Consider the following 26,008-nt stretch of genomic DNA (forward strand, 5'->3'; position numbering starts at 1 on the left):
ATATTGTCTTGCACTAATGTTGCACTGAAAAGCAGAGAAATTCTTCCAGCTCCTAGTTTCTTCCGATTATCCAATCAATCATATTTATTGAGAGCTTCCCGCGTGCCTAGCACTGTACTAAGGGCTTGGGAGAGTACAATATACTGAAGGTGGTGGATATGCCCCCTGACCACAAGGAACTTACAGTCTAGAGGAACAATTTGCTAAGTCAAATTGGGCAGGCATTGCTTGGAAAAACACCACTGATCGAACTCTGTTTACGTAGGCCTAGTTTTGGTTACCGCTCTTGAGTTTATAAAATGAGGTCATTTCTCAGCTGACAAATACTTATGTCTTACTGCTAGTACCATCCTGATGGACTCACATCTCTCATTCTGTTTGCTCTGTGCTCTCAATTCCTGGTTTCTACATTACTGGTGGCTTCTAGATGCAGTATCTTTCTCCCATGGTGAGCCTCTACTTACCATCTGAAGCTGGAGATTTACTTAGCAATACTTTCAGGTGTCGCAGGCAGTCTCTCAGGCAGTGAGGAACAATCTAGAATCGGGGGCTAAATTTTCTCTCTTTTTTTAATGATATTTGTTAAGGGCTTACTATGTGCCAGGCACTGTTCTTAGCTCTGGGATAGATACGAGCAAATTGGGTTTAACACAGTTCCTGTCCCAAAGACTGTGAGCCTGTTGTTGGGTAGGGACCGTCTCTATATGTTGCCAACTTGTACTTCCCAAGTGCTTAGTACAGTGCTCCGCACACAGTAAGCGCTCAATAAATACGATTGAATGAATATGGAATTCACAGTCATTCATTCATTCAGTTGCATTTATTGAGCGCTTACTGTGTGCGGAGCACTGCACTAAGCACAATATTTAATCCTCATTTTACAGATGAGGTAACTAAGGTCCAGAGAAGCGACGTGACTTGCCCAAGATCACAGAGCAGGCAGGCGGTGGAGCCGGGATTGGAACCCAGGATCCTTCAGATTCCCAGGCCCGTGCTCTATCCATCAGGCTATACTTTCTACGCCGCTGCCTTCCTTTTCCTTTGTGGCCCTTCAGAGGCTCTATTCACTGCTCACAACACAGTCACGTTACATAAAACCAGGTAAAGACAACACACAACAACGTTCAGAAAACTAAAGCAGCACCTTTATTTTATAAAAAGTTTCTCTTCTAAGAGCTGTGTTTTGTTTACAATATATTATATTGCCTCCAGCCAATGTGAAACGATCCTACATTAGAGTTCTACTTTATCGTTTACAATATATTATATTGTTTAAATGACACTCCGACAATGTAGTCTTAATACCCAGTTCTCTGGAGTCACGTGATCAAGATATTGTATATTGATTTTTTTTTAAATAGGAAGTGTTTGAAAAACAAAAACCCCAAAATAAAGATCTAAATATGTGATGGCAAGAATACATGAAAGAGTCCCAAACTTGAGTCTTGTAAATCATACACTAGCTGGGATTGACATTTTTGGTCCAACTCACTCTCTCTGAAGCTCTGAGCTATCGATGCGTTGTTCTTTGCTGACATGGTCCGCGGCCAGATCAAAAAAGCAAAGGTTTTTAACTCACTCCGCTGAAACCACGGGCCAAAAGCCGTCCAAAAGCGCCCCCCGAAAGAAAGCCTCTATCATCCTGCTACAGAAGAACTAGAAAACTTAAAAAAGGAAGCGTAAATATCAACTCGATGATTCAAAATGGAAGGTTAATAAAATTCAGGCCAGTACCGTCAACTGCAATGAACGGAATTTTAACACGCCACACTCGAAAGGTTACCGTAGGCTAAGAAGGTGGTGTAATGGAGATCGTTTTGGAAGTCAGAGATCACCAGACATAGTTGGATTCGGGAGGAACCTGCTTCTCTTCGGCCTTTTTCGGCGGAGGTGGGTGGGATCTGAGTCTGGGGCTCACTGGCCGCAGGGCTTGAAGGAGGTGGGCTCCGTACCCTGAAAAATAGGAGTCACAGCTGAGGAAGAAGGGGATGACGAAGAGGGAAACTTGAGGTACGCTGCTAGCCGTCCCACTGCAAACCACAAAGCCCGCCTGAACAAGTAGATAGCAGAGGCACGATTAACCTCGGGAAAGATTCAGTGTGGTCCAGTGGATAGAACATGGGCCTGTGACTCAGAGGGTCCCAAGTTCTAATCCCGCCTCCACCCCTTGTCTGCTTTATGACCTTGGGCAAGTCACATCCCTTCTCTGGGCCTCGCTTACCTCATCTGTAAAATAGGGATCAAGACTGCGAGTCCCACGTGGGACATGGATGGTGCCCAACCTGATTACCTGGTATCTACCCCAGAGCAATCATTATTTGGTGAAGGAATATGGTAATAATAATAATGATAATAATGTTGGTATTTGTTACAGATGGGGTAACTGAGGCCCAGAGAAGTTAATAATAATGATAATGGTGATGGTATTTGTTAAGCGCTTACTGTGTGCAGAACACTGTTCTAGGTGCTGGGGAGGTTACAGGGTGATTGGGTTGTCTCACGGGGGGCTCACAGTCGATCCCCATTTTACAGATGAGGGAACTGAAGCCCAGAGAACTTAATAATAATAATAATAATAATGATGGTATTTGTTAAGCGCTTACTAGTACAGTGCTGTGCAAACAGTAAGCGCTCAATAAATACGATTGATTGATTGATTGAGCCACGCTGCTTGGCACATAGTAAGCGCTTAACAAATACCACCATCATCATTACCTTGTATCTAACCCAGCGTTTAGAACAGTGCTTAGCACATAGTGGGCGCTTAACAAATGCCATTATTATTATTAAATAGACTGTGAGCTCGTTGGGGGCAGGGAACGCCTCTGTTGACTGTTGAACTGCACTCTCCCAAGCGCTTAGTACAGTGCTCTGCACACAGTAAGCATGCAATAAATACCATTGATTGATTAAGCGCTTACTACGTGCCAAGCACTGTTCTAAGCACTGGAAGAATACAAGGTGATCAGATTGTCCCAGGTGTGGGGCTCACAGTCTTCATCGCCATTTCACAGATCAGGTCACTGAGGCCCAGAGAAGTGAAGTGACTTGCCCAAAGTCACACAGCTGACAAGTGGCGGAGCCGGGATTTGAACCCATGACCTCTGACTCCAAAGCCCATGCTCTTTCCACTGAGCCATGCTGCTTCTCTGCCTATTCTTGCCTATTCTTGGACCTTGGGCAAGTCACTTACCTGCTCTGTGCTTCAGTTTCTTTATGGGTAAAATGGGGATTCAAATCCTGTTCTCCCTCCTACTTAGGCTAGGGATTCCATGTGGGATGGGGACTGTTTCTGACCTGATTATCCTTTAACTATCCCGACACCTAGAACACTGTTTGGCACAGAGTTAAGTGCCTAACAAATACCAGAACTATTAATTATTGCTAGACTAATCAAACTAGATGTTAATGTCATATGAATAGGTTTATGCTTCCTTCTCATCTTTCTCATACTGTCTAACGGAACCAAAACTCAATAGAAAAACATTTATTGTTGTTAATAATAGTGGTATTGAATCGCTTACTACGTGCCAAGCACTGTGCTACAGACTGGGGTAGATACAAGATAATCAGGCCCCACATAGGGCTCATAGTCTAAGTAGGAGGGAGAACTGGTATTGCATCCCTATTTTGCAGATGAGGGAACTGAGAAATGACTTACCCAAGGTCACAGAGCAGACACGTGGCAGAGCCAACATTTGGACCCAGGTTTTCCAACTCCTAGGCCCTTGCCTCTTTCCACTCAGCCATGCCTCTTCTTGAATTTTAATGGGAGATTAATAATAATAATAATTACAGTATTTGTTGAGCACTTATTATGTGCCAAGCACTGTTCTAAGTGCTGGGGTAGGTACAATGTAATCAGATGGTCCCACATGGGGCTCACAAGTCTTAATCTCCATTTTACAGATGTAACTGAGGCACAGAGAAGTTAAGTGGCTTGCCCGAGGTCACACAGCAGCAAGTAGCGGAGCCAGGATTAGTGCTCAGTGCTTAGAACAGTGCTTGGCATATAATAGGCACTTAACAAACACCATCATTATTATTAGAACCCACGACCTTCCTCTCCTCCTCCCCATCCCCACCACCCTACCTCCTTCCCCTCCCCACAGCACCTGTATATATGTTTGTACGGATTTATTACTCTATTTATTTTACTTGTACATATTTACTATTCTTTTTATTGTGTTAATGATGTGCATCTAGCTTTATTTCTATTTATTCTGATGACTTGACACCTGTCCACATGTTTTGTCTTGTTGTCAGTCTCCCCTTCTAGACTGTGAGCCCATTGTAGGGTAGGGACCGTCTCTGTATGTTGTCAACTTGTACTTCCCAAGCGCTTAGTACAGTGCTCTGCACATAGTAAGTGCTCAATAAATACGATTTAATGAATGAATGACCTCTGACTCCCAAGCCAGGTGAAAAGAAGGATCAGAAATTGAGGTGAGAAGGTCAGCGACAAGAATGGAAATGTTTATTTTTCAATAGCACCTGCCTAATTCTGGGTTCTTTAATGACTTAAGGAAGCTCATAATTGTACATTTGGGGTTTTAATAATGATGGCATTTATTAAGCACTTACTATGTGCAATGCACTCTTGCCACTAAGCCACGCTGCTTCTCTAATTAAGCAGTTACTGGGAGATGGATCTGAACGACAAGGATTCTGTTCTTCTGATTTAACTAGTGGAAAGTGGCAGAGACCTACAGGAAACCTCGGCACCCCCAGCTAAATGTGGGTTCTCACTCACTTTTGTTGCAACGTCTTCCATGCCAGCCTTCTTTACACTGGCATTTGTTGGGCTCCATGCAGGTTCCATGGGCTCCACAGCCTGGCTCACAGATGGCTAAAATAAAAGAGATCCCCATCAGCCGTGCTCCGACTCGCACAGAAAGCATCGCACAACGACTTTTCCTGAAGCTCCTCAGAAACCGTAAGCCTTTGGCCCTACCCGGGGTTTTTAGTTTGGGATTTGGTGGGTTTTATTTTTCTTTTTAAGTAATTATTCAATGTTAAGTTCATTTAAACTGAGAGTTCTGAGAAAGACCCTCAGAAAGATGACAATCGGTTGACATGAGTCAGGTAGGTACATTCCCTGCCCACAAGGAGCTTTGGAAATGAAAAGAAGGATCAGAAATAGAGGTGAGAAGGTCAGGGATGAGAATGGAAATGTTTATTTTTCAATAGCACCTGCCTAATGCTGGGTTCTTTAATGCCTTAAGGAAACTCATAATTGTACATTTGGGGTTTTAATAGTGATGGCATTTATTAAGCGCTTACTATGTGCCATGCACTATTCTAAGTGCTGGGGAGGTTACAAGGTGATCAGGTTGTCCCATGGGGGGCTCACAGTCTTAATCCCCATTTTACAGATGAGGTAACTGAGGCCCAGAGAAGTGAAGTGACTTGCCCGAAGTCACACAGCTGACAAGTGGCGGAGACGGGATTAGAACCCATGACCTCTGACTCCAAAGCCCATACTCTTTCCACTGAGCCATGTTGCTCTGTGACTAGTGTGGATTTTATCTCTCACTCTGTCAGCTCATATAAAGCAAAAACACATGTCAGGGAAGAATAGTTATAGTACGTTCTACTCAGATACTTGGGACTCATGAAGGAAGACTAGAAGATATGTAAGAAAGGCTGCGGTGCTAATTATCTTATAACAGAGATAATGGGGGACAGTTAGGACTTACGTTTTGAACAGAGATCTCCTTGGTAACCTTTGGAGCACTTACATTTATTTTTCCCTGTACATTTACCTCCATTTCTACAGGGTTGATGGCATTTGCCTGAAAGAGAGAAGCGTGCAAGTAAATGAGAGTTTGGGGGTTTCCCATCACCAATCAATCCATGATAATTATTGAGAGCTTACTGTGTGCACAGCAATCACTCAATCAATGGTATTTATTCCGTTCAATTCAATCGTATTTGCTGAGCGTTTACTGTGTGCAGAGCACTTGGAAAGTACAATTCAGCAACACAACAGAGATAGCAGGCACTTTCCCTGCCCACAGTGACTTTACAGTCTAGAGCACTCTACTAGAGTGTTTGGGAGATATCATGTAGCAGAGTGGGTAGACACATTCCCTGCCCACAAGAAACTTTAGAAATCATCATCATCATCATCATCAATCGTATTTATTGAGCACTTACTGTGTGCAGAGCACTGTACTAAGCGCTTGGGAAGTACAAGTTGGCAACATATAGAGACAGTCCCTACCCAATAGTGGGCTCACAGTCTAAAAGGGGGAGACAGAGAACAAAACCAAACATACTAACAAAATAAAATAAATAGAATAGATATGTACAAGTAAAATAAATAGAGTAACAAATATGTACAAACATATATACATATATACAGGTGCTGTGGGGAAGGGAAGGAGGTAAGATGGGGGGGGATGGAGAGGGGGACGAGGGGGAGAGGAAGGAAGGGGCTCAATGAAATGAAGGTTCAGCAATTGAGGAGAGAAAAGCTTTGGAATGCTCCCACATCTTCATTTCCTTTCGGCTTTTATGCAGTTTCATTTCAGAAATGGATAGTCCTCTTTTGCCTGTTTCATTTCCTTCTGAGACGCTTCAGTGAAAGGCAGCCTCCCTCTGATCTCAAGCCCAAAGCTTTTCTGTTTCTTCAAGCCTCTGTAGTTCTTGCTAATTGTTTTCTTCACTGTGCTCCCCACAAGATGACCCGCCACCTTGGGCCAGAGGTAACTGAGGAGGTGATGGGGGAAATAGGGTGATAAAGAACACAGATCTCTCTCCATCCCAGAACAGAGATGAAGCCCCAGTCAGGTCTGGAACATTTTGTACAGAGCTAAAACTGTTGGCTTTTTGTAAGCTGCGGAACTCGGTCTTCTATTATGTCTTTTGCTACTTTAAAAGGGCCTTGGTAGACGTGCTTCAGTGGTCCACTGCGTATATTCAGAGATAACCAATACAACTATTTCAAATTTCTTCCATCTCAATCCCTTCTCTGCCCCAATCTGCCTGGTGTGCCGGAGGCTTACAGTCTCTAGACCATAAACTCGTTGTGGGCAGGGAATGTGCTGTATAGTAGTCTCCCAAGCACTTAGTACAGTGCCTTGCACACAGTAAGTGTTCAATAAATATGACTGAATGATTCTCCCTGCTGCATCACCCTTGCACTTGGATTTGTACCCTTTATTCACCCTACAGCACTTATGCACATATCCGCAATTTATTTTAATGTCTGTCTCACCCTCTAGTCTGTAAACACACTGTGGGCAGGGAACATATCAATCAATCAATCAATCAATCGTATTTATTGAGTGCTTACTGTGTGCAGAGCACTGTACTACGCACTTGGGAAGTACATATCTACCAACTCTATTCTGTTCTACTCTCCTTAGTGCTTATTACAGTGTTCTGTACATGATAAGGGTTCAATAAATACCACTGATTGAATGATGAAGCTCGTGGTCCAAGTAGGAAGGGGTTCAGGTATTGAATCCCCTATTTTACTGATGAGGAAACTGAGGCCCAGAGAAGCTAAGAGACTTGCCCAAGGTCACACAGCAGGAAAGTGGCAGAGTCAGGATTAGAACCCAAGGCCTTTGCCTGCCCTTCTTGTCCCAGCAGGGAAGTAGCAAATGGCTCCCTACTATCCCCCTAGACTGTAGGCTCCTTGTGGGCGGAGAACGTGTATACCAACTCTGTTGTGCTAAACTCTCCCAATACCTAGTTAGTGCTCTGCACCCTGGAAGCCCTTAATCAATACTATTGCTGATGATGATGGTCACTAAAATAGTGCCTCTATGATCCCTCTAGACCGTAAACTCTTTGTGGGCAGAAAATCAATCAATCAATTGTATTTATTGAGCGCTTACTGTGTGCAGAGCATTGTACTAAGCGCTTGGGAAGTACAAGCTGGCAACATATAGAGACGGTCCCTACCCAACAGTGGGCTCGCAGTCTAGAATGTGCCTATCAACTCTGTTGAACTGTCATCTCAGACGTAATTGATCAATAAATACCACTGATTGATTCCCTAGGGCTGGATCTGGTCTGTGAAGCAGGGGGCTGGAGGCAACCACTCAGAGAAGCATTTGACATTTATGTTGCCAACTTGTACTTCCCAAGCGCTTAGTACAGTGCTCTGCACACAGTAAGCGCTCAATAAATACAATTGATTGATTTGACAACGGCTGGCAATCCCAAGCCCAGGTGTATTTCATTCTCTTAGGCCTCAATACTGAGGCAGAGGGGCTCCATCTCTAGCATCCAAGGGGCTTTGTCCAGAGCCGCCACAACTGCCCCCCACCTTCCCCTCCTCACCCAGACGGTCAACCCGACGTGGGTCCTTACCTGCATTCGATTTGGTTGTGTTGTAACTACCACAGCACTTAGCGCAGTGCCTTAACAAAGCCTGTCACAATAATTACTGCCAACTGTCTGGACAAATGTCGCTCCTCCCGATCGGAGGAACAGTGAAATGGTGAGGAGCCGGAACTTACTGATCTCACACTGGCTTCCCTCAAGCCCTGGAGGGCATGCACACTTGCCAAGGTAGAAGCAAATTCCTCCGTTAAAGCAGGTCGTTGTGCAGTTTGCTGGAAAAAAAAAAAAAGCAACAGGACGTTACCATAATCAGTGGTATTTATTGAGTGCTTACTGTGTGCAGAGCGCTGTCTTTAGCGCTTGGGAGAATCAATCAATCAATCGTATTTATTGAGTGCTTACTGTGTGCAGAGCACTGTACTAAGCACTTGGGAAGTACAAGTTGGCAACATCTAGAGACAGTCCCTACCCAACAGTGGGCTCACAGTCTAGAAGGGGGAGACAGAGAACAAAACCAAACATACTAACAGAATAAAATAAATAGAATAGATACGTACAGGTAAAATCAATGCAACTGAGTTGGTAGACACATTCCCTGCCCACAAGGGGCTTACAGTCTAGAGGGAGAGACGGACATTTAAATAAACTACAGATCTGTAAGGAAGTGCTGCTGGGTGGAGGGTGGGGTGAATATCTAATCTAATCCCGGCTCCGTCACTTCATTCATTTATTCATTCAATTGTATTTCTTGACTGCTTACTGTGTGCAGAGCACTGTACTAAGCGCTTGGGAAGTACAAGTCAGCAGCATATAGAGAAGGTCCCTATCCAACAACGGGCTCACAGTCTAGAAGGGGGAGACAGACAGCAATACAAAACAATGCAAAACATGTAGACAGGTGACAGGTGTAGACACTTGTCAGCTGTGTGACTTTGGGCAAGTCGCTTCACTTCTCTGTGCCTCAGTTCCCTCATCTGTAAAATGGGGATTAAGACTGTGAGTCCCACATGGGACAACCTTGATTACCTTGTAGCCCCCCCCTCCAGCACTTAGAACAATGCTTGGCACATAGTAAGAGCTTAACAAATACCAACATAATTTATTATTATTAATATCAAGTGTATTGAGCGCTTACTGTGTGCAGAAAACTTTATTAAGCACTTTTAGACTGTGAGCCCACTGTTGGGTAGGGACTGTCTCTATATGTTGCCAACTTGTACTTCCCAAGCACTTAGTACAGTGCTCTGCACACAGTAAGTGCTCAATAAATATGATTGACTGACTTGAATAGAGTTATTGTTGACCACAGAGCCTAGTAAAGTTCCTGGAACATAGCGCTTAACAAATGCCACAAAAAATACATGTATTATACGGTATTCATTGTTGTTGTTGTTGTTAATGGTATTTGTTAAGTGCTTACTATGTGCCAGACACTTTCTGAGCTCTGGAAGAGATTCAAGGTAATCAGGTTGGACACAATCCCTGTCCCACATGGGGCTCAGAGTCTAAGTAGGAGGGAGTAGGATTGAATCCCCATTTTACAGATGAGGTAACGGAGGGACAGTGAAGTGACTTGCCCAAGGTCACACAGCAGACACATGGCAGAGCCAGGATTAGAACCCAGGTCCTCTGACTCCCAAGCCAAGCTGCTTCTCTAGAGGAGGAGACACATTAATAGAAAAGAATAATGGATATCAATCAACCGATCAATCCATCGCATTTATTGAGCGCTGGCAATAAGCACTTGGGAGAACACAATACAACAGAATTAGCAGTAACGTTCCTTGCCCACAACGAGCTTAAAGCCTAGAGGGGGAAATGTCCATAAGGGCTGTTGGGCTGAGGTTGGGGGGAATAAGAAGCACAAATCTGAGTAAGGGGGATGCCAAAGAGAGCTTACTGACCCTCTGCTAGTTCCTTTTTTCTACTTATTCATTCATTCAATCGTATTTATTGAGCGCTTACTGTGTGCAGAGCACTGTACTAAGTGCTTGGGAAGTCCAGGCTGGCAACATATAGAGACGGTCCCTACCCAACAGCGGGCTCACAGTCTAGAAGGGGGAGACGGACAACAAATCAAAATATGTTACCTTTGCCGCGCTGAGAGTTTCCAGTACTCTACCAGTCTCAACTATGGGAGGAATAGTCGAGCAGAGGCCTATCCATTCTATTCCTATCTTGGGCAGTGGCTACTGAGTGGAAGGCAATCTGCTACAAGTCAAAACTCCCCCGTACTAGGCAGCAGCAGCATTGGAGAGAGTAGAGGGCGGAGACTCATATTTACTGTTTGGAAGAAGCATTTCCATATTTTTTCCATGAAAAAACTATGGATCCACTACTAAAAAATTGCAGATGGAGGTGGGGCGTTCTGGGAGAGATTCATTCATTCAATCGTATTTATTGAGCGCTTACTGTGTGCAGAGCACTGGACTAAGAGCTTGGGAAGTACAAGTTGGCAACATATAGAGACGGTCCCTACCCAGCAGTGGGCTCGCAGTCTAGAAGGGGGAGACAGACAACAAAACATGTAGACAGGTGTCAGAGTCGTCGGAACAAATAGAATTAAAGCTCTGTGCACAGCGTGGCTCAGTGGAAAGATGAGGATGATGACGGCATTTGTTAAGCGCTTACTATGTGCAAAGCACTGTTCTAAGCGCTGGGGGGGGATACAATGTGATCAAGTGGTCCCACGTGGGGCTCACAGTCTTAACCCCCAATTTTACAGATAGGGAACTGAGGCTCAGAGAAGTGACTTGCCCAAGGTCACACAGCAGACTTGTGGTGGAGCCAGAATTCGAACCCATGACCTCTGACTCCAAAGCCTGGGCTCTTTCCACTGAGCCACGCTGCTTCTCTTGAGCCACGCTGCTTCTCCAAAGCCCGGGCTTTGGAGTCAGAGGTCATGGGTTCAAACCCCGGCTCTGCCAATTGTCAGCTGTGTGACTTTGGGCAAGTCGCTTCACTTCCCTGTGCCTCAGTTCCCTCATCTGTAAAATGGGGATTAAGACTGTGAGCCCCCTGAAGGAGAACCTGATCACCTTGCAACCTTCCCAGGGCCTAGAACAGTGCTTTGCGCATAGAAAGCGCTTAATAAATGCCATTATTATTATTATCATTAACAAAAGAAATAGAATAGTCAATAGGTACAAGTCAAATAGAGCACTAAATCCGTACAAATACAGACGAGACGCGTCCATGGCGTCGCTATGGGGCGGAGACGACAGGATGGCATAAGACAAGCAATTACCTTTGTCACAGTTGGCGCCGTAGAATCCGGGAGGGCAGAGGCACAGACCAGGAGTCACGCACAATCCTCCATTCAGACACTGAGGCAGGCACAGAGCTGGGGGGACGACAGAACCGCGATTAAAGCCCGGCCATCTGGGTCTGCCACCACACTGGGAAAGGGAAACCGTAGCCCTTGAAACGTTTCCAATGACTCGGATCCCGGGAAGGTGCCTGTCGGGAGCTGAGCAATGCAGTCAGTCGTATTTATTGAGCGTTTACTATGTCCAGAGCACTGTGCCAAGGGTTTGGGAGCCGTATGTGCCACTGGGACTGTGTCCAACATAATTGGTATCTACTCCGGTGCTTAGAACAGTGTTTGTTACATAGTAAGTGCTTATATATGTATATATGCCTGTACATATTCATTACTCTATTTATTTTACTTGTACATATCTATTCTATTTATTTTATTTTGTTAGTAGGTTTGGTTTTGTTCTCTGTCTCCCCCTTTTAGACTGTGAGCCCACTGTTGGGTAGGGACTGTCTCTATATGTTGCCAATTTGTACTTCCCAAGTGCTTAGTACAGTGTCCTGCACACAGTAAGCGCTCAATAAATATGATTGATTATGATGATGTTGGGTAGGGACTGTCTTTATATGTTGCCATCTTGTACTTCCCAAGCGCTTAGTACAGTGCTCTGCACACAGTAAGTGCTCAATAAATACGATTGATTGATTAACAAATACCACGAAATAAATAAATAATAAATGGGAGAGTACAATATCACAATATAACAGATATGTTCCCTGCCTGCAACAAGTTTGCAGTCTAGATAGAGGACTGGTGTTTTTGTGGTACAAGCAATGTGGTTTTCCCTTTTGATGTGTTGGGTTACAAAGGATAAAATCCTGGGGTTTTGCCCTGAAATTCCTCTCGGGACTCAGTGCCAGAGACTGTATACTACAATGGTGTTACTATAACTGAGACTTGGACAACCTCTACAACTATAAATCATTTCCCGCGGAACTGTGCTCTTGAACCTCAGTGCAAAACTGTCATTCTCCCCCTGCCACCTCAATGCCCTCCCTAAGGATTAAGAATTGCACATAGTAAGCGCTTAATAAATGCCATTATTATTATTATTATTATTATTATTATTATTATTATTAATGCTCATCGGACAGTCCTTGTGACAAACATTCTACTAAGCGCTCTTTTCCCCTACTCCCTCTCCCTTCTGCATTGTTTATGCACTTGGTTTTGTGCCCTTTTAGCACTTGATATTCACCCCACTCTCAGCCCTACAGCACTTATATACATATCCATAGTTTATTCTAACGCCTGTCTCCCCCACAAGACCCTAAGCTTCTTGTGGACAAGGAACATGTCTGCCAACTCTGTTGTAGTGTACTCTCCCAAGTACCAATTGGATTCTTCTTTAAAAGAAAATCTAATTTTTTCAGTTATTTCCTGCACTATTTCTTTAGAAGAGTCTCTTAATTTTTTGTTTTTTGGACTCAGAACGCTTAAGAAATACTTATTATTTTTATCAAATATTAGGCTCACAACCATCTTGTACCATGTTGGAATTTCTTATTTGGGAATCAGGATAGTTTTGAAAAGCTTTGGGAAAAATCATTTCAAATCACCGCAGCGGTTCCAACAAGCAATTAGACTCAGCTTCACTTCAATCACTCAATCAATCAGTGGTATTTATTGAGTGCTTACTTTGTGCAGAGCACTGTTCTAAGCACTTGGGAGAGAACAAAACAGAGTTGGCAGACACTTTCCAAGTTGGCGACGAGGTTGATCAGGGAGGGATAGGATAAATGTTTGGATCAGCGTAGTAGCAGTTTTTTAGTAATGTTGTTTAGGTTGAACTGACAGGATTTGGTGACAGACTGAACATGTGGGTTGAGTGAGAGAGAGGAGCCCAGGATAATAATGAGGTTACGGGCCTATGTGATAGAGAAGATAGTGGTATTGTCTAGAGGTTTTCTTCACATGACAAGAACGTCTCAGAGATGGTCATGTTACCTTTGTAAATTTGTGCTGATTGGATAGTTGGTGCATGTGGTGTGAATAGGGTATTATTATCATTATATTTGTAAAGCATTCACTAGGTGTCAAGTACTAGCGTATTAATCAGGTTGGAAACAGTTCCTGTCCCACATGGGGCTCACAATCTAAGCAGGAGGGCCATTTTTGGACCCCTTTGTTATGAGCGCTATATAGGCAGGGAATGTACCCGCTAATTCTATTGCACTCTTCCAAGTGCTTAGTACAATGCTCTGCACACATTAAGCCCTCAATAAATATGATTGATTGGGCAGGGAACATGTCTACCGACTCTTCCATATTGTACTCTGCCAGGTGCTTGGTAGAGTGCTCTGCACATAGTAAGCACACATTAAATATGACTGACTGACTGACTGATTGTCTCTCGAGGGCTATCGGGAATTTCCTGGATGCCCATTTAAATGGCTAAACACATTAGGTTGCAAAGTTTCCATTTCCAATGAGTCCCTGGGGTGTGACCAGCCAACAGTGGATTCAGTACAGCCATACAGTTTCCTTAAATCCACGGTATTATTCATCATCATCATCATCAGTAGTATTTATTGAGTCCTGACTATGTTCAGAGCACTGTACTGAGTGCTTGGGAGAGGACAATTGGTTCAATTACCTTTCTCACAGTGTGGCCCGTAGAATCCGTCGGGACAATCACAGACACGTCTCTCGTTACAAGAGCCGCCGTTCCTACACCCTCCTGGGCATTCAGCTTCACCAAACAGAAGGAAAACTTATCATTAACACTAAATGACAATTCAAAGTTCGGAGAATTACACCCACCCAAACTTTCTTTTTTCTAGTATTTGTTAAGCGCACACTCTATGCAGGCAGTGCTCTAAGCGCAGGGGTGGATGTGAGGTAATCTGGTTGGACACAGTCCATGTCCCACATGGGGCTCATAGTCTTGATTGCCATTTTACAGATGAGGGAACCGAGACCCAGAGACGTTAAATGACTTCTCCAAGGTCACACACAGCAGACAGGTGGCGGGGCCAGGACTAGAACCCAGGTCTTTTTGGCTCTCAGGTTCTAGCTACTGGGCCAGGCTACTTTCTTCATTCAGGTAATCTAGTCCTGCTATCGGATGCTATGTGGCTCAAGGGTAGCAGTAGTGAAATTGCTTCAGAAGTTCCAGGCTAGGGCCTAGTGGAAAGGAAACTGGGATTGAACCCCTCCTTTGCAGATGAGGGAACTGAGGCTTGGAGTAGTGAAGTGACTTGCAGAAGGTCACAAAGCAGGCAAATGGCGAGACTGGGGTTAGAACTCAGGTCCTCCAACTCCCAGGCCGGTGCTCTTACCACTAGGCTTCACGGCCTCTCTTCCGTGCTTACTATATGCAGATCACTATGCAAAGCACTGAGGGGGAGAATACAAAGGTGGGAATTAGACATGATTGGAGAGTGTCCCAGATAGAGGCTGTTAAGGACTTCTGTTTGCTTCAGCCTTGTCAAAAAAGCAGTTCTTCGTCATTCTCATATTCACGTCTTCTTTTGGGGTGCACAGTCACAGCGAAGAGAACGCACAATAGTTTCCACCGTCCCCTCTCTCCCCTTTCTTCTGGAAGGCGGTGACATCCCCCAGCGCTTAGAACAGTGCTTTGCACATAGTTATTTGCCATTATTATTATTATTATTATCTCCGATATCTCATGGGCTTTCCTCAGCGTCTCCAAGAGCCTCTGGAGGCCCCCAAGAAGAAAAAACCCTCTGCCAGTTTGTAGATCTTGGCAAGGGCTCTATGAGCTCCTGCAGCTTTGCCGTTCTTCATGACTCTGAGCGCAGGGGTGATTTAATTAACTGTGCTGCAAGATTTATACCAAAGTCATTTTGCTTTAATACAAAGGTCCCTCTCCCCGATTCTCTTCTTTGTGGAGCTAAGACTCTACCACACAATCAGAGTTTCTGACCTGCCTCTAAAGAACCAGAAGGAACCAGAATGAGACGGGAAAGATAAACTGTACTCCTGGGCTGTTCCCTGAGATCTGGGCCTTTGGCACCGTCAGAGACTATGCCCTCAACAGGGGAGGGAAAGGGATTGATGTCAGTAACGTCTTGTGCCCGTACTCCCCCCAACCCCTTGGGTACCCTTTCTTTGGATTTGCCCACTCTTCCCAACCGGCTTTAATTTATCAGGAATCTGTCCCTCTAAGGAGGAGGAGGGGAGGTTCACTTGTATTATACTCTGTTCTGCTGTACTCTCCCAAGGGCTTAGTACAGTCACTACACTGAGAAGCATTATGGTGTAATGGTTAGAGCGTGAAGGACATGAGTTCTAATCCTGGCTCCGCCAGTTGTCTTCTGTGACTGAACTTGGTTAAGTCACTTCGCTTCTCTGGGACTCAGTTACCTCATCTGTAAAATAGGGATTAAGATTGTGAGTCTCATGTGGGACATGGACTGTGTCCAACCTCATTACTTTGGATCTACCCCAGTGTTAGAACAGTGCTTGCCACGTAGCGCTTAACAAATACCACTAAAATAAAAAGATACGTGTTCACTTTTGACTCGACGATTCATGATACACTTTGAGACTCTACTGTGATCACAGTTTTCTACCTTGTTGACATGTTTTGAAGAATATGGCGTTCTGAGGGGTTTGGAGGATAATGTTGCCTTCAGAATTCATGACAATTACAGTAACTTCAAAGGCTGCCACTCCATCTTGTTTTCCAAGGCATGGAAATCCAACTTGAACAACTGAAAGAGAAGCAGACAGTAAAAAAAAAAACAAATAGCTGACTCTCACTGGACAATGATTGTTATTTGGTAACAGCAAAAGTGAGAAAGGTTTGGATATTTAAAGTTGTCAGGCAAAGATATTCACCTACACTCACTGCTTTCAGGGATGAGCCAACTTTGATGTATTTATCAGGAAGCTGTTAATATGGAGACCATTATTACTGTTATTATTATCATACTTGATAACTGCTTACTGTGTGTCGCACTATTCTAAGCGCCAAAGCTCACAGTCCATGGAGGAAGGAGAACAGGCAATGAATCCTCATTTTACAGATGAGGAAACTGAAGCCAGAGAATAATAATAATAATAATAATAACAATGGTATTTGTTAAGCGCTTACTATGTGCCAAGCACTGTTCTAAGCGCTGGGGTAGACACAAGGTAATCAGGTAGTCCCACTTGGGGCTCACAGTCTTAATCCCCATTTTACCGATGAGGTAACTGAGGCCAAGTGAAGTGACTTGACCAGAGTCACACAGCTGACAAGTGGCGGAGCCGGGATTAGAACCCATGACCTCCGACTCCCAAGCCCAGGCTCTTTCCACTGAGCCATGCTGCTTCTCTTTACTTCAGAGAAGTTAAGTAACTTGATCAAGGTCACACGGCAGATAATCACACAGACTAGAATTTAAGTCCTCTGACTCTCAAGCCCATGCTATTTCCACTAGGCTACACCGCTTCTCAACAAGAATATTCTGGCTACCAGGTTCTGGGGTTGTGGGAGATCGAGCTATATCAGGAGAGATCATCTCCTGACCCAGGTTAATAATAGAGAATATATCTTAAGGCTGTGGTTCCTTAAACTGATATTTTATCACCCCCCCCGCTTCCTTTCCTCCTCCTCCTCCCGTCTCTCCCCACTTCTGGCCACTGTCCCCCACCCAACCCACTGGAAAAAATGATTTCCCACAGTAACTGGAGAAGCAACGACCATGCGTCTCTTAATTCTTTCTTCATCTTTACTTCTGGATGCCAGATCTCACCCATGCCAAGCTTGGGCAAAGGCCACAAAGCCAGAGTAAATCAGTTTCCTTTAGAAGTTTTTCATGATCCTCTTTTATTTTCTCCAGATAATTGGGCTGCAATAGTCTGCAGCTTACTGCTTGCAAGCTAGCCATTCAGTCTCCACGACAGACAACAAAAAACTTCCTCTATTTTGGCTTTTTCCATTTTTGTTATAGTATAATTCCCCAAACCACTGGGAATGCTCTTTCCCCTGCATAACAAAATAAATAGAAATGTTTTAATTCCAAAAAACAAAACTGTGTGTGTCCAACCTGATTAGCTTGAGTCTACCGCAGCACTTAGAATAGTACGAACTTAACAAATACCATTAAAAAAAAAAGGAAAGGCAGGGACTGAGACAGGGAAAGAAGTGAGAGTCAGAGAGAGAAGGCAGCAAAAGACCAAAAAAGAGACCTAAATCAGAGATAGATACAGCAAGGAGGGAAGGAATAGAGATTATAGGGAGGCAGAGGCAGACACAAGGGAAGCAGCGTGGTCTAATGGGAAGGGCATGGGCCTGGGAATTGGAGGACTTGGATTCTCATCCCAGCTCCACCACTTGTCCGCTGTGTGACTTTGGGCAAGTCACTACCTTCTCTAGGCCTCAGTTTCCTCAACTGTGAAATGGGGACTCAAGACCTGCATTCCCTCCTACTTAGACTGTGAGCCCCATATGGGACAGGGACCATATCCAACCCGAATATATCGTATCTACCCCAGCATTTAGAACACTGCTTGGCACGTAGCAAGCACTTAACAAATACTATAATTCAGGGTGAAGCCCAGAGACATGGAAAAATTGACAATCACAGAAAGAGACCCGAGGAAACAGGGACAGAGAGAGGGAGTTCTGTTGAGGTTCTCTGAAGGGGTCAACAAGGGGCCTGTGATGAGTAGAGAGTCAGTGGACATACTAAATTAAGGGTTTTCAAAAGCTTTTTGACAGGACACCCACCCCCCCAAAGCAATAAAAAATAGTAGTAGTAAAAGTAGTATTAAAAAAGTAGTTACTGTGGGGTTGAGGGAAAGTTTTGTCAGGCTAAGAAAAGTGGCTCAAAGCTAGGAAACAAATAGTAGGGGTAAAAACCCAGTCTTCAGAGTGGAGAAGTGTAAACATTGAGATCCTCCAGGAATTGGTGCCAGGGTGGTTTTGTTTAACGTCTTCATAAATATCTGGAAAGGGGTGTATGATGTGAAATCTCCAAGTTTTCAGGTAATATTAATAATAGTGTTGGTATTTGTTAAGCGCTTACTAGTTTCTAACAGCTGGGGTAGACACAAGCTAATCAAGTTGGACACAGTCCCTGTCCCACATGGGCTCATAATAATAATAATAATGGCATTTATTATGTGCTTACTATGTGCAAAGCACTGTTCTAAGCGCTGGGGAGGTTACAGGGTGATCAGGTTGTCCCACAGGGGCTCACAGTCAATCCCCATTTTACAGATGAGGGAACTGAGGCGCAGAGAAGTTAAGTGACTTGCCCAAAGTCACACAGCTGACAGTTGGCGGAGCCGGGATTTGAACCCACGACCACTGACTCCAAAGCCCGTGCTCTTTCCATAGTCTTAATCCCCATTTTACAGATGAGGTAACAGGGAACACAGGTCTTGAATCCCCATGGGGTAACTTGACACAGAGAAGTTAAATGACTTGCCCATGGTCACACAGCAGACAAGTAAGCTCTTTTAGGTGGTGGATGTGGTACCAATGGGGAAAAATTACAGACCTGCAAGCCCCAGGCGGGACAGGGACTGTGTCCAACCTAGTTCACTTATATCTACTCTAGGGCTTAGAATAGTGTTTGACACAAAGCAAGTTTAACAAATACCATAAATAAAAACAGCTGAATGAGTGGGCCCAAAATGCAGATAAAATGCAGTGTGAACAAGAGTTCTTGGCATTATTGTTGATTGATTCATTCATTGAATAGTATTTATTGAGTTCTTACTGTGTGCAGAGCACTGTACTAAGTGCTTGTAAAGTACAATTCGGCAACAGATACAGACAATCCCTACCCAACAACGGGCTCACAGTCTAGAAGGGGGGAGAAAGACAACAAAACAAGTAGAGAGGCATCAGTATTGTCAAAATACATAAATAGAATTCTAGATGTTTCATAATTACCATAATTAATGAATTCAATCAATCAATGACTGGTATTTAACGAACGCTTACTGTATGTATAGGTACTCATCAAGTGCTTAATACAGTGCTCTGCACACAGTAAGCGCTCAATAAATACGATTGATGGTACTCTTCCAAGTGCCAGGTAAAGTGCTTGACACACAGTAAGTGCTCAGTAAATACCATTGATTGTGTGAAGAATATTGTACTAAGACATTGGGAGAGTATAGTACAACACTTTCCCTGCCCACAAGGAGCTTACAGTCTAGAGGGGGAGACAGAAATTAAAAATAAATTATGGATATGGACGTAATTGCTGTGGAGCAAGGTCACAAATGTTTTTAGATGATTATGGGGAGAAAATAGACAGTGCAGAATTTTTTTTATAATTTTAAAATGATAATTTCTCCTTCAGAGGTCTGAATGCTAGGTGGCTTAAGAGTTTGAACTTCAGTGATAGTGAAAGGTTGATTCAAAACATAAACACCCACCTGATGCCTGGTGAGGAACTGATCCAAGCAGAGGTATATTTACAGTTGGATTACCCATAATGGCTTTATCCAGTGAGCGTAAGGACAGGAACTCATAAAAATACTCAGCCTATAACAAAATGCATGGAAAAATCAACTATTAGACACTGCATTCAAGGGAGGAATCACTCATAGAAGAACATAAACAATGCCATGGAACTGGTTGCATCGGTGATCCAGCGCTTAGTACAGTGCTTCGGCCAGGATCCACCTATCCCACGTTTCTCTACTTGAGGGTGAGACATAGGACTTGGAAGTCGATATCAGGATACGTTTTCGATCCAAAAGGAATCTCTTCCAACTCAATGAGCCACAGGCCTCTTCGAGAGAGCCACCCAGGGCTCCCAGCATCCTGGACTTCCCCACACAAGAAGACACGCAAATGGTTAGGAACTTTCTGCGGCGTGGGGACCCCCAAATTCCAAAATACCCTCGAGTCCATTTCTGAACAGAATGATCCTTAGGTATGGAGTGGAGGACGGTCGAAGCTCACATTTCACGAGCTGGCGGCCGAGCCGGATTCCAGGGGGGCATAAAGTGATGCTAGTTAGAAGAGCCACAGACCTTCCAAACAAATCAAACCCACAGCTTTGAACAGCGCGGAGGAAAGGGTGGGTTATGTCGCTTATGAGCTAACCCATGCTGCATCTTTCCCGGAGAAGTTAGAGTTCAGTGGCGGGGATCGTTCTGAACAAGCCCGTTCTGAGCCCTGGATATGAATGGAACACTTATCCCGAGCCAGGAAAAGTGAACTCCCCAATCCAACATTTGCAAAGAAACAAAATCTTCGTTTGAGAAGGAGTTTGTCCATTCTGCCAGGCGTTTTCGTGTCTTGGATAATGTCAGGTTGTAAATGGCTCTAATTGGAAAACTCCCAGTTCGTAGCATTCTTTATGTGCTCCCAGGTGGTACTCTGAAGTAGAAATTCTTTCTCATCTCTGCAACCATCAAAGAACATACATATTTCCTCTCCAATACCTCACCATGGAGGCTTCTCCTCCGAGAAGCCTTCCCTGACCAAGCCCTCCTCTCCTCTACTCCCACTCCCTTCTAAGTCACCCAGGCTCCCTTCATTTATCCACCCTGCCAGCCACACAGCATTTATGTGTGTATTTATATATGTGTTATTCATTTATTTGGGTATACTAGTGTCTGTCTCCCCCTCTAGACTGTGAGCTCACCGTGGGCAGGGAATGTGTCTTTGTTGCTGTATTGTACTCTCCCAAGAGGGTAGTACAGTGCTTTGCACACAATAAGAGCCCCATAAATATGATTGAATGAATGAATGAACCAAGGAAAGCCCCAAACCATTCTGTGAAAGGTAAATTTCGGACCCAAGAGAAGCAGCACGACTGGGAGTCAGAGGAACTGGGTTCTAATACTGGCTCCGCCACATTCACCGTGTGACCTTGAGCAAGTCACTTCATTTCTCTGTGCCTCAGTTCTCTGTAAAATGAGGATTAAGACTGTGAACCCCATGGGGGACAGGGACTGTGTCCGACCTGATTAACTTGTACCAATCCCGGTGCTTGACACAGAGCAAGCACAAAACAAATGCCATTAAAAAAAATTATGCCCTGGTCCTTAGTACAGTGCCTGATACCTAATAAGTGCTTAACAAATACCATAAAAAAATTAATGCTCCAGAGCTAAATGATCATTACCCAGGCTCTTTAAGGGTAAGGCATCATGTTTCTATTGTACTCGTCCAAGCGCTTAGTACAGTGCTCTGCCCTCAGTGAGCAACCAATAAGTACCACTGGTAGGTTACCCAATGTAGGTCACTAGCATGTTAAGTTAGAATGCCTCGGGAATGGGGCAGTGAGCAGATTAAGGTTGCGGGGAGAGGGTATGGGAATAATAATAATAATAATGGCATTTATTAAGCACTTACTATGTGCAAAGCACTATTCTAAGCGCTGGGGAGGTTACAACATGATCAGGTTGCCCCACGGGGGGCTCACAGTCTTAATCCCCATTTTGCAGATGAGGTAACTTAGGCACAGAGAAGTTAAGTGACTTGCCCAAAGTCACACAGCTGACAATTGGCAGAGCCGGGATTTGAACCCATGATCTCTGACTCCAAAGCCCGTGCTTTTTCCACTGAACCATGGAAGGAGGAAATACAGGAGAGCTGGGGGATGGAAAGCCTTAAAGAACTGGTGCAACTGAAGAATCAGTCAATCGATAGTATTTATTGAGTGCTTACTATGTGCAGACACTGTACTGAGCTCTTGGGAAAGTACAGTATAACAGAGGAAGGGGAGGGAGTGTGGGAAGGGACAGAGGGGAGGGAGAGGGTAACGAGAAACAAGGTCTAAATAATGTACCTGGGTGAGAGATGGCCTCATCAGAGACGCCCTCTGCCCATGGCCCATTCCCTCATTCATACAGTCATATTTATTGAGTGCTTGCTGTGTGCCAAGCACTGTATTAAGCGCTTGGGAGAGTACAATAGAACAACAAACAGACATTCCTGCCCACAACTGGCTTGGGAAGGAGCTCCCAGCTGAGGCCACCGAAAACGTGTGAATTGTTAAAGAAATGAGAAAATGATAGGATATGTGATTCCTGTGCTCTTCACTTTCCATGTGGCCCCAGACTTTCATGAGCTGGGGTAACTGAGAGCAGTCAGTTCATTCATTTGAAGGAACTGAACGACTGAAATTCATTTAATCGTATTTATTGAGCTTTTACTGCGTGCAGAGCACTGTACTAAGGACTTGGGAAAGTACAATATAAAAATAAACAGACACATTCCCTGCCCATACTAATAAATAATTCATTAAAACAAACTACTAACATTAATAATATTTACTTAAAATCAATATTATTGATGATATTAATAGTGATGGCATTTATTAAGTGCTTACTATGTGCAAAGCATTGTTCTAAGCGCTGGGGAGTTTACAAGGTGATCAGGTTGTCCCACGGGGGGCTCACAGTCTTCATCCCCATTTTTCAGATGAGAGAACTGAGGTCCAGAGAGGTGAAGTGACTTGCCCAAAGTCACACAGCTGACAAGTGGCAGAGCTGGGATTTGAACCGATGACCTCTGACTCCAAAGCCCGGGCTCTTTCCACTGAGCCATGCTGCTTCCCCTAATACTAATCAATAAATCAATCAATCAATTGTATTTATTGAGCACTTACTGTGTGCAGAGCACTGTACTAAGCACTCGGGAAGTACAAGCTGGCAACATATAGAGACAGTCCCTACCCAACAGTGGGCTCACAGTCTAGAAGGGGGAGACAGAGAACAAAACCAAACATATTAACAAAATAAAATAAATACAATAGATAAGTACAAGTAAAATAAATAAATAAATAGAGTAATAAATATGTACAAACATGCATACAGGTGCTGTGGGGAAGGGAAGGAGGTGAGATGGGATGGATGGGGGATGAGGGGGAGAGGAAGGAGGGGGCGCAGTCTGGGAAGGCCTAATGGATTACAAGAATAATAATAATCGTGGTATTCGTGACTGCTTATGACGATTATGGCAATTTGTTAAGCGCTTACTATACGTCAAATACTGTCCTAAACCCTGCAGTAGACACAAGTCAATCGTGTCAGACACAGTCACTGTCCCACATGGGGCTCACAGTCATATAATAATAATCGTAGTATCTGCTAATCACGTACTCTGTGTCAAGCCCTGTTCTAAATGCTGGGGTAGATAGAAGTCAATCAGGTGAGATGCAGTCCCTGTCCCACATGGGGCTCACAATCCAGTAATAATAACTGTTGTATTTGTTAAGCATTTACTATGTGCCAAGCACTGTGCACTAAGCACTGGGGTAGATATGTTTCTCTCCCTTCAGATGTGACTGCAGCGTATCCCTCTTCCTCCTCCTGTCTCCGCCTTTTAGACTGTGAGCCCACTGTTGGGTAGGGACCGTCTCTATATTTTGCCAACTTGGACTTCCCAAGTGCTTAGTCCAGTGCTCTGCACACAGTAAGCGCTCAATAAATACGATTGATTGATTGATTCCTGGCTTTTAAAAAGGCGTAGTCATAACCCCCTCTAGACTGTAAGCTCGCTGTGGGCAGGGAATGTGCCTGCCAACTCAGTTATATTACATCAATCAATCAATCAATCGTATTTATTGAGCGCTTACTGTGTGCAGAGCACTGTACTAAGCGCTTGGGAAGTACAAGTTGGCAACATATAGAGACAGTCCCTACCCAACAGCGGGCTCACAGTCTAAAAGGGGGAGACAGAGAACAAAACCAAACATACTAACAAAATAAAATAAATAGAATAGATATGTACAAGTCAATTAAATAAATAAATAGTAATAAATATGTACAAACATATATACATATATACAGGTGCTGGGGGAAGGGAGGGAGGTAAGATGGGGGGATACTCTCCCAAGCGCTCAGGACAGTGCTCTGCACATAGTAAGTGTTCAATAAATACCATTGATTGATTCACTGTATCTAGTAAATGCCCACTGAGGGGCAATACACTGTATTAAGACCTTGGAAAGTATAGAACAGAGAAGAAACAGAACGAGAAGCAGAAGATGAATCAGACTGTGACCGCGTATTCAGCATACCTCAGTTCTTTCTCCGAGACATAGTAAAGGCAGAGCCGATGGCTCGAAGACAGACAAGCAGCCCTTTTGCATTAGCAGTCCTCCGCGTGGATGTCATGCATTCCGTCCTACGCATTAACTAAGCAAACATGTGAGAGATGGAAAGCTAACTTTTCTTCCTTAGATGTGTAGACCCGGCAGGAAATCTGAATGGTTCTGCGTATTTCCCCCAAGTGGTGGGATATTTCTTTTAAACCATTACATTGGAACTTAAAGGGAAGATAGGAGAAACCCTGCCTACCTAAAAGGCACCAATTCTGAGAGGCTAACCGCTCCTAACTAATGGGACTTTCATTAGGCATTCCTCAGTAAATATTCTCGCCTGCCAATGTCTTCCACTGCCTTTGCAAGTCCGTGTACTTCCTTTTATTTAATTGTTTCTGTTGGATGCCTCCACTTGTGTTTACTGTCCATTCAATCGGATTTCTTGAGCGCTTACTGGGTTCAGAGCACTGTACTGAGTTTACTATTTACTATTACCGTAGGCTTTAAAGCACTCAATCAACTTGCCCCCTCCCATCTTAGAGAAGCAGCGTGGCTCAGTGGAAAGAGCCTGGGCTTGGGAGTCAGAGGTCATGGGTTCAAATCCCGGCTCTGCCACTTGTCAGCTGTGTGACTTTGGGCAAGTCATTTCACTTCTCCTGGCCTCAGTGACCTCATCTGTAAAATGGGGATTGATTGTGAGCCCCACAAGGGACAACCTGATCACCTTGTATCCTCCCCAGTGCTTAGAACAGTGCTTTGCACATAGTAAGGGCTTAACAAATACCAAAATTGTTATTATTATTATTATTATTATCATCCTGATTTCCAACTACAAGCCAGCCCGCACACTTCGCTACTCTAATGCCAACGGACTCAGTGATCCGTGATCTCTTCTATCTCTCCATTAACCCCTGGCCCCACGTCCTGCCTCTGGCCTGGAATGCCCTCCTTCTTCACATCCGACAGAGGATCGCTCTCTCCACCTTCAAAGCCTTATTGAAAGCACCTCTCCTCCGAGAGGCCTTCCCAGACTACGCCCTCATTTTCTCTTTTCCCACTCCCTTCTGCGTCGGCCTCACGCTTGGATTTGCGCCCTTTATTCACCCCTCCCTCAGCCCCACAGCACTCAGGTCCGTATCCATCATTTATTTATTTATATTCACGTCGGTCTACCTGTCTAGACTGTAAACTTGTTGTGGGCAGGGAGCTAGTACGTGTTCCCTGTTAAACTGTGAGTTTCTTGAGGGCAGAGATTATGTCTCTGTGTTCCCCGAGACAGTAGATACAGCATAATAAATGTCATTTGCACATAGTAAGCACTTAACAAATGCCATCATTATTATTATTATTATCCACTCTGACACATTTGGATCAGACCTGGGGCTCACAGTCTAAGGGAAAGGGGGATTAAGTT

At 44.2% G+C, this 26,008-nt stretch overlaps 1 protein-coding gene across 1 annotated transcript in view; it reads right to left on the bottom strand.

The window, feature by feature from the left end:
- Positions 1-1,183: 1,183 nt before the first annotated feature.
- WIF1 (WNT inhibitory factor 1) overlaps positions 1,184-26,008 on the bottom strand; it is a 50,415-nt gene continuing 25,590 nt past the window's right edge. The window contains exons 3-10 of the mRNA XM_038756609.1: positions 19,967-20,075; positions 16,159-16,299; positions 14,217-14,312; positions 11,549-11,644; positions 8,478-8,573; positions 5,700-5,795; positions 4,754-4,849; positions 1,184-1,953 (exon numbers count right to left, since the gene is read on the bottom strand). Of these exons, the coding sequence (XP_038612537.1) occupies positions 1,832-1,953; positions 4,754-4,849; positions 5,700-5,795; positions 8,478-8,573; positions 11,549-11,644; positions 14,217-14,312; positions 16,159-16,299; positions 19,967-20,075 (852 nt within the window). The 3' untranslated portion in view covers positions 1,184-1,831. The remainder of the gene's footprint in view (positions 1,954-4,753; positions 4,850-5,699; positions 5,796-8,477; positions 8,574-11,548; positions 11,645-14,216; positions 14,313-16,158; positions 16,300-19,966; positions 20,076-26,008) is intronic.

Source organism: Tachyglossus aculeatus, chromosome 14 (assembly GCF_015852505.1).
Source record: "Tachyglossus aculeatus isolate mTacAcu1 chromosome 14, mTacAcu1.pri, whole genome shotgun sequence".
NCBI classification, from domain to species: domain Eukaryota; kingdom Metazoa; phylum Chordata; class Mammalia; order Monotremata; family Tachyglossidae; genus Tachyglossus; species Tachyglossus aculeatus.